Here is an 11826-nt window from a genome sequence, read left to right as displayed (position 1 = left end):
AATACCAGAGTTTGAAAATAAAAGTTGAAATTTTATATTCTCATTTTGGATTTTGAAATCTCACTACCGCCAATACCAGAGTTTGAAAATAAAAGTTTAACTTTTATATTCTCATTTTGGATTTTGAAATCTCACCACCGCCAATACCATAGTTTGAAAATAAAAGTTAAAATTTTTTATTCTCATTTTGGATTGGCAAATCTCACTTTTTATTTTTTTCATGAATCTCACTACCTTAGAACTTGACACTATATACTTTTATTTTATAAAACTGGGGCATTTTATACCTACAGCAGTATCCCAGAGTACCCAGCAGTACGAAGAAGATATGGGGATTACAAATTGGCGTGGTTGACATCCTTCCCCCCCATCAGCGGATTAGTATTAAATTATCTTAGAAGTGTTTCTGACTCTTCTCATATATCTTTTTATTAAAAATCTACAATTCTGTTTGGTTTGGCAACTTTTTCTTCAGAATCTTTCCTACTTTCTGAAAGGTTTTACATCTGTAAGTTTAAAGATATCTTCTCGATATAAAGCAATGATTATCAATAACTATTTTGACTTAAACTCTTAACTAAATGAATTTAGAAAAAAACATGTCGGTTTAAGAAAGTTTTATATAAATATATGCAATCACCCAGAACAAAAGTTTTATCAAAATTAAACTTTTTTAGGTTTATGGTTCGTTTTCAAAACATGCAAACAAAATATTTTGACCCTCCTAGGCTTAGTACGTCAATATAAACCATACTGCTGTTACGCTAGCTACGCTGCGTTCATAAAGTCTATGTGATACCCCTGTGATTCTCTGAGTTCCCCCTGAGGATCTGTACAGAACTTATTGTGAAGAACTAGTTTTAGAAGCTGTTTACAGTCCGACTACGCATGCGCAAGTTCTCTGCGTAGGAGCGAGCAGATTCTACTTCAGTATATAGTTGTATTTCATGTAATGTTCGTCGATTATTAAAACCGTGTGAAAATTCTAGGACCACTGCGGTAATTATGATTAAATTTATATGAATATTGTTTATTTATGTTCGGTTATGGTTGATATTGTATGATGTAATGTATGGGTTCCTTGCCACAGTTTTTTAATGCCTGAGTGGATTTATTGCTGTATTTGTATGATTTATCACTCAATGCTTTTTCTGTTGGCTTATAAAAGATTATTTAGATTGAAGGCTTAGAGAAATAAACGTTCGGAACCTTATTATCATCCTTTTGTTATGGAGAGCGTTGAGAGAAGGAAGCCTTACAATCCTATCCAGAGAAATACCACTCGGTACTTATAGATTTCATTAGGTCTTTAGGGAATTCGCTAAGTAGCGAAACAACTGCTGACCTTCAATAATCACACAGGGACATTTTCATCTTTCTTTTATGAAAATCCACGAAATTCTATTTATAATATCCGCAACACTTTTTTTTGGTTTTACAATGTATACAAAGAGAAATTGTTAACAATTTAAAAAGCCTAGTAATTGATATTCTTATTAGTATATTTATTAACCTTCAATGTTTCACTTGCCACCTCCCATTCTCCTTTTTGAGAAAGAGTCAGAATTTTTCTGCAGTATGCTCGGGCAATCTCATCAGCAGTCGGTGGGGGAGGCTCATTATCTGAAAATTGTTTTCATAAAAAAATCATATTTTAATCGAAAAAGTAATTTATATTTACTTTTCTTTTCTTTCTTGACTACTTTTCTTATCAGATCTGCCATAGATGGTGGCTGGGATGGGTCTCTGGTCTCTTCTCTTTCTTTATCCTTCAAGTCGGATATTATCCCAAATATGCTTCTAAAAAAAGTTTAAATAAGTTTTGAGTTGATATTTGGTTTTCAGTATGCTCCGCTGTTCTAAACGAAACCATCTATTTAAAGCTTGGCATTTCTGATTTTTCTGCTCGAGAATGAAGTAGATATTCATGTTATATTGCCTGAAAATTGATTATTTTCAGCAAGATGTTAGAAATTAACATGTTTTGAGATAGAAAAACAACAACTTAAATGAAGGGCCATTGGAAATAATGTCTTTACAGGCTTTTTAGGGCTTTTTAGTTCTAAGACATTTGGTTGCAAAGATATAGGATTAGAAAATCAGAGTCTGTTCGCAAAATCTTAATTCCAAAAATTGTTATTTGAACTGAAAATCCCCCCCCCCCTGACTCGTGCTAAATATGATTGTCCAAGATTGTCCAAACCATTTTTCTGTTTAGTTTAATGGAAAAGAAATATGTTGTCCTTACCGAACTTCTTTTGGTGGCGTTGTCCTTAGAGTATCTGAGGACTTAGCCCTAGATAGAAATACTTACATTATTTAGATGACAGACGACAGTTTAGAGGCGATTTGAAGATCGTCTTTGATTTTAGTAAATAACCAAGTTGTCCAAATGTGAACAAAATTCTTTATATCATAAAGGTCATATTGAAAGTGCAAAAAGGCAGCCCATTTCGGAAATCCTATGACTAGGGGTGTTTTGTAATATAATTTCCAAGACTTTTTACTGTGATATATGGGTTCAAGGATGCACGCCGCAATCTATTTCAAATATCAAAGACGACCTTCAATTCGTCTCTCAACTATTATGTGGGGCACCCTGTAACAAAAAGATGTGGATATGACGGGTTTCATAAACTATCATTGTTGGTATTTATCTAGGTGCCTGCATCTGCAGTTTTCATTGATCTAATTTTTTAATTATACAAAAAGTTCACTTAATGTACAGAGCTAAATTTATAAAAAAAAAATTATGAACCATCATAGACTTTTTAAAGGTTAAAATTTACCAAAGAACAATAAATCTTCTGTAAAGTTTAAGCAATCATTACAAAGTTTAAGTATTTTACCTAAGCAATGGCTTTGGAGGCATTAAAGATTTAATGTTCTGTGGTTTAGCAGATTTGGTGACAGGTCTAGGAGATCTAGAGATCCTTGGAGATCTGGGAGCTCCAGGTGTTCTAGGTGTACCATTTTCAGATCTTGATTTCTGCAAGCATTCAAGTTTATTCAAGGATTTTCTTCACATGTATCCCCCCTCATGAATGATTTAGCTGAATGAGGAAAAATAAATAACTTAGTTTTAGCAATATTAAATCTATTTATTTGATAAATCATTTTTGTTCTTTTAAACAAATATTCAACTAATTACAGATTTCCTTAAATTTATTTTCTGATTCTATACTCTCAAGTAGGGATGTTAACCTTTTCATTTTTTTTTAAAAAACGATCGTTTCGTTAGGAAAACGACGACGAAAAATCGAAAACTAAACGATCGTTTTTAAAAATCGTTTAAAAAAACAATCGTATAAAAAACGGTCGCAAATCGTTTTTAAAAAACCGATCTTTTCAAAAACGATCGTTATTCGTTTTCTAAAAAGTTCAAAACGAGTGGGTCGTTTTTCTAAACGATCGTTTTTTCCCAAAACGAAACGATCGTTTTTGAAAACGATTAAAAAACGAAACAAAAACGATCGTTTAACGATCGTTTTTAACAACCCTACTCTAAAGTCTCAGCTAACAGTCTTAAACTGTAAAATTTGCAATGCCTTCCTTGGATGATCTTCCTGGTAGCAAACCCATCATTTCTTTCACTTCATCCGGCATACTTCCACCGGCCTCATTTATCTTAAATAGACTTTTAGAAGAAAAATCATGATAGACTATTTTGTGTATGATCTGTACCCAATAACTAAAAAATTTTAAATTAAAAAAATAAATGTTAAAAAATTCTTCTTAACATTCAGAAATAATGTGACGACCGTGTTTTTTTTTTTAAGCGGAGGGAAGGGATTTCGTGTAAAAGTCTATTTTATCTAAAAATTTACTCTCAAGTCAAAACTCAACACAAAAAATTTGATCTCAGACAAACGATTTTTGTCAGAACAAATACAATCTAAATGCTTGCTGTTGAAAAATAGCTGACTTAAATTATTAAATTTAAAATTGTAATTTACAACCTTTTCTTTTCGCTCCTCAGCATCTTTGATAAGTTCTGATATACTTTTTATCTTTTTTCCTCGTACTGGTGTCCGAGCCATTCTACCCACCCGGGGACTAGATAATTGGTTCTTATATAATATTAATAATGAAATCAATATTAAAATTAATATTTTTTTATTTGTAAATCTTTAATTTAAGGATTTGTCTTTTTCTAAAGAAGCTTTTGAAACGATCGTTATACTAACACAACAGATCAATTATTTGGAAGTTTAATAACTCACTTTTTTATCTACTGTAGTCGGCGATTATATCATTACAATGAAGACGACTTTTTATTGTTTTTATTGTTCACTGGCTTTTTTCGAAATACAAGTTTACAAGTAATAAAAAACAGTTTTTTAATTAACTGTTTCTTTTTTTCCATGTTTTTGTGTATTCATGCTGTTTAAAAGCTTGTTATTAATAAAATTTAAATCGAAATTCGTCTTAATTGTTTTGATAAAGATTTCTTGAATGGTAAAGATTATAAATAAAGAAATGATGAATTATTAAAAACCTAAGATTTAAGATAGACTTATAAAGATTTCTTGAATGGTAAAGAGTTTAAATAAAGAAATCGTGAATTATTAAATACTTTATGATCTAAGCTAGATTTCTAAAGATTTCTTGAATAGTAAAGAGTATAAATAAAGAAATGATGTACAAATGAAATATTAAATACCTAAGATCTAAGCTAGATTTATAAAGATCTGTAGAGAGGGTAGAGGCAGAGGACAAATCTTTAGATGTATAAATAAGCTTTTTATTTGGCAAGCTGAAGTGCCCGGCGTTGCCCATAAAATCACATTTGAAGGAAAAAATTAAATTTTGAAAAAAATAATCCATTTTCTAGCCTATGTTACCAATGGGTTACCTAAAAAAATCAACCAGTTTGGTTCAACCGTTTGGCCAGCTAAATAGCTAACATATATTATATAGATTAAAGGCATTGATGAAAAACAACTTAGATAGAACACTAGAAGTTTTTTTTTTTAAAGATTTAAGGGGTTTTTCGTTCACAATAACCCTGAGGCAGAAGCCCAAAGGAGTTCCGTCCATGCGGCGTAGAAAAGGCTCTATCTCTGTCTTGTAATTCAACGCAGCATGCGCTTAAGTCCTTTTGGCTTCTGTCTCAGAATTATTGTAAACGAAAACCCCTAAATCTTGAAAAGACAACACCTAGTGTTCTAACTGTGGTGTTATTAATCTATGATTAAAGTTATCTTTCATACGTTGTAGCGAAGATCAAAGATGTGTAATAAAATCAGCTCCGGGCAGCTCGATTATTTAAATCAGCTACGGTCAGCTCGATTAATTAAATCAGCTCCGGTCAGCTCGATTATTTAAATCAGCTACGGTCAGCTCGATTAATTAAAACAGCTACGGTCAGCTCGATTTCAATTGACTTTCTATTCAAAAAGATACATGCCCAATCCCCAAATTGAAAATGAGATACTCTCCAGTCTCCAACCCTTTATACATAAAACAACTAGCTGAAGGACCCGGCGTTGCCCGTCAATAAAAATTTTAACAAAATTTTTCTTTTAAATTTAGATTTTTGAAAAAATCGATTTTTGGAAAATACTAATTTTAGAATTTTTTAGCCTATATTACCCCCAAAGGTTCCCATGGGTCCCCTCAAAAGATTTCAGCCCATTCGGTCCAGCCGTTTTTCCGGCTATAGGGAACATATATACAAATGTCTTGTACGTTTTATTATAAAGATTAGGAGACTTTTTTTACTTTTAAAGAAACCAGCATTAAGATAAAAAGCATGATTTTTCAGATAGAAAACACAGTCTTTGTATTGAAATCTGTGAATAAAGATTGAATTACTTGAACGTCAACAGAGGCACCTTAAAGCTTCTTAAATCCATATTTAGAACTCAAACATATATTACACTGGGACCTGTAAAACTTTGGGATAGGAAGACGATCTACTGTAGATTTTAGATATTCCATTAAACAATAAACACAGCAATTGTGAAATGTACTTCAGACCCATTTTGCATGTTTCATACGTTAATTGTTAGGCTACTGCACTAAGACATTATAACATTATTTACAATAACAATAAACACACATCAAGCTACTAATTTAATATTTATATGGGGCTTGCTCTAGTGAAATGGACATGTATGGCCGGCCTGCTTTATAGTCAGTCTTATTTTGAATATTATCATATTTTGTAGAGATTATACATTCCTGTAGATTCCCTCCCCCAAACTCCTCCATACTTCCTCCTAGCTCCGGTCCTATCTCTGAAATAAAAATAAGAAAATTCACAAAATTTTGTTCAACATTTATTCGATTTATTTTTCTTATTAACATTTTGCTTCCTTTTATGATTTTAAGACGTTTAGAATTTCTGTATTTTGATTTTGAAATCAATATATAAGCTAAATGTTCAAGGTTTTGTACCCCACCCCTTTTTTGGATTTTTATCCAGATAATTATTTTCCTATTCTAAAATATTATTTACCTGCTCATTAGAGATATTTTGTCCTTTGTTTGCCTCAGCTCCTTAGAACAAAATAGTTAAAGGTACTGTACAGCGTACTCTTAAGAAAACCCCTAATTATAGAGTTGCATACACGATTCACATCGGTACCCTTTCCACCTTAAACTAATAGACAAATAGGAAATATGTAGGTTGAATTAGGTTAATTATAAGAATATCTACATCATTTTAGCTAAGATGAAAGTTTTGAAGGGTTATACTATATGGTGAATTGGGCATGCTTTTTAAAACAGTTTTTTTAGAGAGTCAGTTAAAACTACGTTTACAGCCTCTTTACATAAACAGATACTGTATTAACCCTATCCCTGCTGGGGTACTTGAAAACCAAGATACGCTGTGGGGGGGTCAATTTGACCCCCCCCCTCTAAATCCCATGTTTAATGTCCAAATATGACAAATGATACATCTTTGGAAAGCTCTTGTGAACTACTTTTAGAATCTGCAAAAAATTGCAAATTTGCAAAAATTGAATTTTTTATCGCAAAATCCAGTTTTATAGTAAAAATGTTTACAAAAAAAATTGTCGAAAAAATGATATTTTATACATTTTTGAAAAGCCCTTGACCATGTCATTTTAAATATGCAAAAAGTTTTGCAAAATTTTAAATAACCTGATTTTTAATCAAGAAAAACTAAAAATGTTCAAACTTCCTTTGACAGGTTGTTTACAAAAAATTTGCAATTTTTTTTTAGCAAAACTTGTGCAATCCGTTTCCTTATGTCTAGGCATTCCAAAAAGCTAAATTTTATCAAAATCTGACAAGTGAAAGTGGGTTAAAACAAAGATTTAGTTTGTTACAGGAAAAAGCAGTCATTCAGGCAGTGTGCCTGAGGACTCAGGCAGTTAGTATTAAAGCCCGGTTTTAGGCCTAAAGGGAGGGCTTTGGGTATGTAGGAAAAGTCAGAAAATTTGAACAGCCTCAGACCAATACTTTTTGAGTTATGTAAAAAAAACTACAGAGGGGGGGTCAAATTGACCCCCCCCCCCAGCAGGAATAGGGTTAAAGGTTTGGAACTTTCCAGTTATCATTTTCTCAACTCACAATTTACGAAACATACATTTTCGAAAAAGAAAGATACAAAAAATGATAATGCTCACGTGACACATGGTGTAAGCTACGATGGTTTCTGAAAGAAATTTTTAATACAGGGTGTCCCATATAAACGTGAGAATTTAGTGACGACTTTTATATCGTCATCGATCTATGCGGCATTTTATCATGAATACAATTATTGCAGTAATCCAGCTTAAACATCTAACATCGAAAACGCCTGGTCTTGAGATTTTCAAAATTTGGTCTACCATTTTTATATCTTCAAAATTGACGGAGATATGGCAAAATTTGAAATTTTAATTTATTTAATGAATCAACATGGTACAACCTCGTGTTTATTACTCTGTTCTGTCTGGCATGCATTAAATATCAGAAATCAAAGACGACTTTCAAGTCGTCTCTTAATTCCCATGTTTATTGGGACACCCTGTTTATCTTGTAGAAAAAATACTAAAAAAATATATATGAATAGAATTAAACTTGGAGAACAAATAATTTTTGATGGGTTGGTAAGAAATTTTTTCTTAAGCAAAAAAGTTTTTTTCTGATGGGAAAAAGGAAAAGACAATTTTTTTTGCTAAAACAAATGCAAAAATTACCTCTGCAGATTCTTTAGCACGAATATTTATCTGAAATATTATATTACATTTTTTTCAAATTTTTTCAAATAATTTTTTTGTTGTAAAAAACTTTATTTTTGTGCATGATCCAGTAGATTTTTTAATCCTATAAGTCTGGACTGAAAGGCCTTGTTAGTTGTTATCTAAAGTTTTGAATTCATTTTGGTGTTGAAATAGAAAAACCATCTTTTACATCATGTGGCTATTATAATATTTATAAAGTTTTTTTTCTTGTATACCTCTGATCCAAATAGATTTGAAATATCAACACCAACTCCTGCTTTTTTCTTCTTACCCCTGAAATCAGTTTTTTCAAGTCTTTTACAGTTTTTAATATATTATGATCATGTGCACAACTTTTCAAGAAAAATTTAAACAAAAGATTGATAACATTGTCATTTTCCATTTTCCAATTTTTGTATTTCTGTTTTTCAAATAAAATTATATGTATTACCTGAGGTTTGATCTTTTTAATAGTCTTGTCCTGGCTTTGGTATCTCCCTCAGACTCATCTAAGAAATAAAATATTCTTTTATATTTTAAACATTTGTATATTATCACCCCCCCCCGGCCCTTAAAAATCGATTTGGTTTCCCAGAATAATTTGCGCGGAATTAAAATATTTTTTTTTGTCGAAGTGGTGAAAGATTTGCCAATTAATGTCTAATTTTTCATTAATCATCAACTTAATTTGGAACTTGTTTCAAAAATCTACATATACCTTCTGTTTGAGACCAAGAATCTACTATATACCTTCTGTTTGAGACCAAGAATCTACTATATACCTTCTGTTTGAGACCAAGAATCTACTATATACCTTCTGTTTGAGACCAAGAATCGATAGATAGCTGAGAAACCTTCCGAGATTGAACCTCCAGAGCTTCTTTAGACGTAGATGTGGATTCTGCTGGATCAGCTGATGCCCGCCCACCTGGCTCCATTGGTCTAAAAAACCGGTTATTGAAGAAAGTGTGCAGCCACGTGCGATGTCAAACATCTAAAGCTTGACAGCTTTTAAATTTTGAACATTTGGGGCAATTACTTTTATTCTAAATGAAAATGGAAACGAAGAAAAAGAATGAGATTATGCATCCAAAATAAAAAAAGTTAAAAACATTTTGTGAAAAAACCCTTAACGTGAGTTATGTAAAACTTAAAAGCAACTATTTTTCTAAGTGGCATAGCAATCAAAAACATTCCTAGCTGGTCAAAATAACTGCTTAATTCTATTGTTGGAGTTATTGTAATGAATTTTTCTTTAAAGGGACTGTCCTTGTGAATTTAAGTGACCCTTTAATTAAAAGAATAAGAGGTGCATGTCCATTTTATTACGCTATCCTTTAAACCTTAATCTGATGTTTTATTCTGATAATTCCTTTATTGTTTTCCAGCAGGAGGAATGAGCAAGTCACTTTTGTAGAGAAACCACACAATCAAAATAATCAGTTTTTTAAAACATTATCATGGATTTCTAATTCATATTTGATTAGACAAAGTGATCAAGGGTACCGTTGTGAATAGGCCACTAGGTTCTTGCTTAAACAAACGAAGATTTTGATTTCAGTTTTAGGTAAATAAAAAATGAATGTTCTAACTTCTAATTTCGAATACTGTTATGTTTTGTGCTGCATGGTGACTAGAAAACAAAAAGATGATTGTTGTCTTTTTTTTTCATGAAATGTCGCCGTTCCCTGTAATGCATTTTGTAAATGGGTTATTTAGATTTGTTTAGCAATATGTTTCATTAAAATTTATGATGATTTTCATGCCTCATTTTATATGCAATGAATGAGTTATAAATCAAAAAAATCATTGCATTGTGATAAGAAAGAAAGAAGACGACAATAATTTCACTGATTTCAGGTTACCAAGGTATGTTGTTGGTTATTACCTGTTATGTTTATTTTCCATTCTACTTGGTTACTAGACTCATACTGTCTCATGAAACCAATATTATCAGTTAATCAAATAGGACATCCTCCTTCAACAGTATATCATAAATAATAAATCAATAGTTAAATTATACTGTAAACTAAAATATTCATTTTAAATGCAAGATATAAAACAAGCGCAACTTTAACCCTATTAAGACTGACGTTTGGTTTATCCAAAATAGTGTGGGGGTCCCAGGGACCCCCCCCCCCTCGATATCCTTATTGTGATACAAATCTAAAACATTTGATACACTTTTGGAAAACCCTTGGGCTCTACTTTAATAATCTGCAAAAAAATAAAATTTCAAATATTTATTGCAATTTTAAGTTTTTCAGCAAAAAAAGTGCAAAAACAAAAATTGTGCGAAATATGATAAAATATACATTTTTGAAAAGCCCTTACAACGGCGAATTCAAGCATTTAAAAATGTTTGCAAAATTTTTAGAACTAAATTTTTATTCAAGGAAAACTGAAAAGGTGCAATTTCTCTTTAAAAGCATCTGTGTAAAAAAAACTATGCAAAATTTCTTTGAACAAATTGTGCAATCTGTTTTCTTTTGTTCAAGGCTTTCCAAAGTCAAAATCCAATTACTGGAAATAGGTCTAAATATAGATTTAGTTGGGTAAAGGTAAGACATTCAAGCATTATGCCTGAGGACTCAGTCAGTAAGTATAAAAGCCCCACTTTGAACATAAAGTTCAAAAATTTAAACAGCCTCAGACAAATAGTTTTTAAGTTATCTCCAAAAAACGCCAGGGGGGCCCAGGGACCCCCCCCCCCAGCTGGAATTCCAAAAAATTATCGAAGATTGGAAGAAGGAAGGATATTTTTTATTTTGCACAAACCTCGTTTATTTACTTTCAGCCTTATCATAGTTATTTTATTATTAATAAACATAGAAAATAGTTGCAATATTTACTATAAAATGAATAATAATAGCAGGAAATAAAAAAATTCTCCCTTCATTAGAATAATAAAATATTATTTTTATGATAAGAAACTTTTTTTTACATTCCATTCATTAAAAAAATTTTAAAGATACCAAGTCTTCAAAATTTTCGTGCTCAATAAGCAACCTTAATAAAAAACTGTAAAGAAATTCAAATAGAGGTTCAAATTTCTTTGATCTCTGATTTCAACATACATTCATTAATTTAGCCGGTGACACACCATATCACACCTGCAGTTCGTGTCCTTGGTTCTTAGCCGTCGGTAAATGGGTAGAGTGTAGAAATCTTGTTTGCACTATCTTTAAATTGCACACACATCTAAACTTCTCATATTACAGGATTTTATACCGGTTAAGAACTAAGTAGTGGATGGTTCTTACTTATACTTTTAACCGAGTGAGCGCAGGGGCATTTAGACCCCTCTTTACACACACTTGTGAATGTATTGCATATCACCAAACCTCTTACAAATATTACATTACTTGTTTTCAAGGAACTAAAACTGTCTTAAAACTAATTACTGATAAACTTCAACTGATTAGTGTATAATAAAATAGGTATTTTAGAAGTACATTTATTGCTTCTAGATATAGATACATGATAAATACGAGTGTGTAAAAGGAGAGGAAGTTGAGAAGGTCTTCTCCGGTTCCAGGGTCCGACACAACTGATTTGCGGATTTCATAATCCTCTTTCGGGGATTTCATATCCTCTACAGAAGTCCCCCCTAAGTCTCGAGTACAGAGAGAGTCGAGACTGATAA

The 11826-nt window shown here is 31.6% G+C and overlaps 2 protein-coding genes and 2 long non-coding RNA genes across 4 annotated transcripts in view; 1 reads left to right on the top strand and 3 right to left on the bottom strand.

The window, feature by feature from the left end:
- The window catches only part of LOC111717453 (uncharacterized), a gene marked incomplete at its 3' end in the record, with an annotated part of 6856 nt that extends 3851 nt beyond the window's left edge, over window positions 1-3005 (bottom strand). Inside the window, exons 1-4 of the mRNA XM_023492954.1 lie at window positions 2850-3005; window positions 2249-2296; window positions 1682-1800; window positions 1514-1623 (exon numbers count right to left, since the gene is read on the bottom strand). Of these exons, the coding sequence (XP_023348722.1) occupies window positions 1514-1623; window positions 1682-1800; window positions 2249-2296; window positions 2850-2872 (300 nt within the window). The remainder of the gene's footprint in view (window positions 1-1513; window positions 1624-1681; window positions 1801-2248; window positions 2297-2849) is intronic.
- LOC111717451 (uncharacterized) lies at window positions 773-1288 on the top strand. Its single transcript, XR_002768785.1, has 2 exons — window positions 773-999; window positions 1178-1288. It is a non-coding gene; the product is annotated as an uncharacterized LOC111717451 (long non-coding RNA).
- Window positions 3006-3552: 547 nt separating the features above from the next.
- On the bottom strand, window positions 3553-4729 carry LOC111717452 (uncharacterized). Its single transcript, XR_002768786.1, has 3 exons — window positions 4664-4729; window positions 3960-4056; window positions 3553-3627 (listed from the first exon to the last, which is right to left on the bottom strand). It is a non-coding gene; the product is annotated as an uncharacterized LOC111717452 (long non-coding RNA).
- Window positions 4730-6160: 1431 nt separating this feature from the next.
- Window positions 6161-10370, bottom strand: LOC111717450 (uncharacterized). The gene is made up of 7 exons (XM_023492953.1): window positions 10069-10370; window positions 8995-9122; window positions 8632-8689; window positions 8417-8474; window positions 8157-8186; window positions 6464-6504; window positions 6161-6242 (listed from the first exon to the last, which is right to left on the bottom strand). The coding sequence occupies exons 1-7, from the start codon at window positions 10086-10088 to the stop codon at window positions 6161-6163; spliced, it is 417 nt and encodes a 138-aa protein (XP_023348721.1). The 5' UTR covers window positions 10089-10370.
- Between the last annotated feature and the right edge of the window lie 1456 nt (window positions 10371-11826).

This window comes from Eurytemora carolleeae, unplaced genomic scaffold (genome assembly GCF_000591075.1).
Source record: "Eurytemora carolleeae unplaced genomic scaffold, Eaff_2.0 scaffold2409, whole genome shotgun sequence".
In the NCBI taxonomy this organism is placed as follows: Eukaryota; Metazoa; Arthropoda; class Copepoda; order Calanoida; family Temoridae; genus Eurytemora; species Eurytemora carolleeae.
Note: the sequence above shows the minus strand (reverse complement) of the source record. Positions and strands in the feature narration are given on the sequence as shown.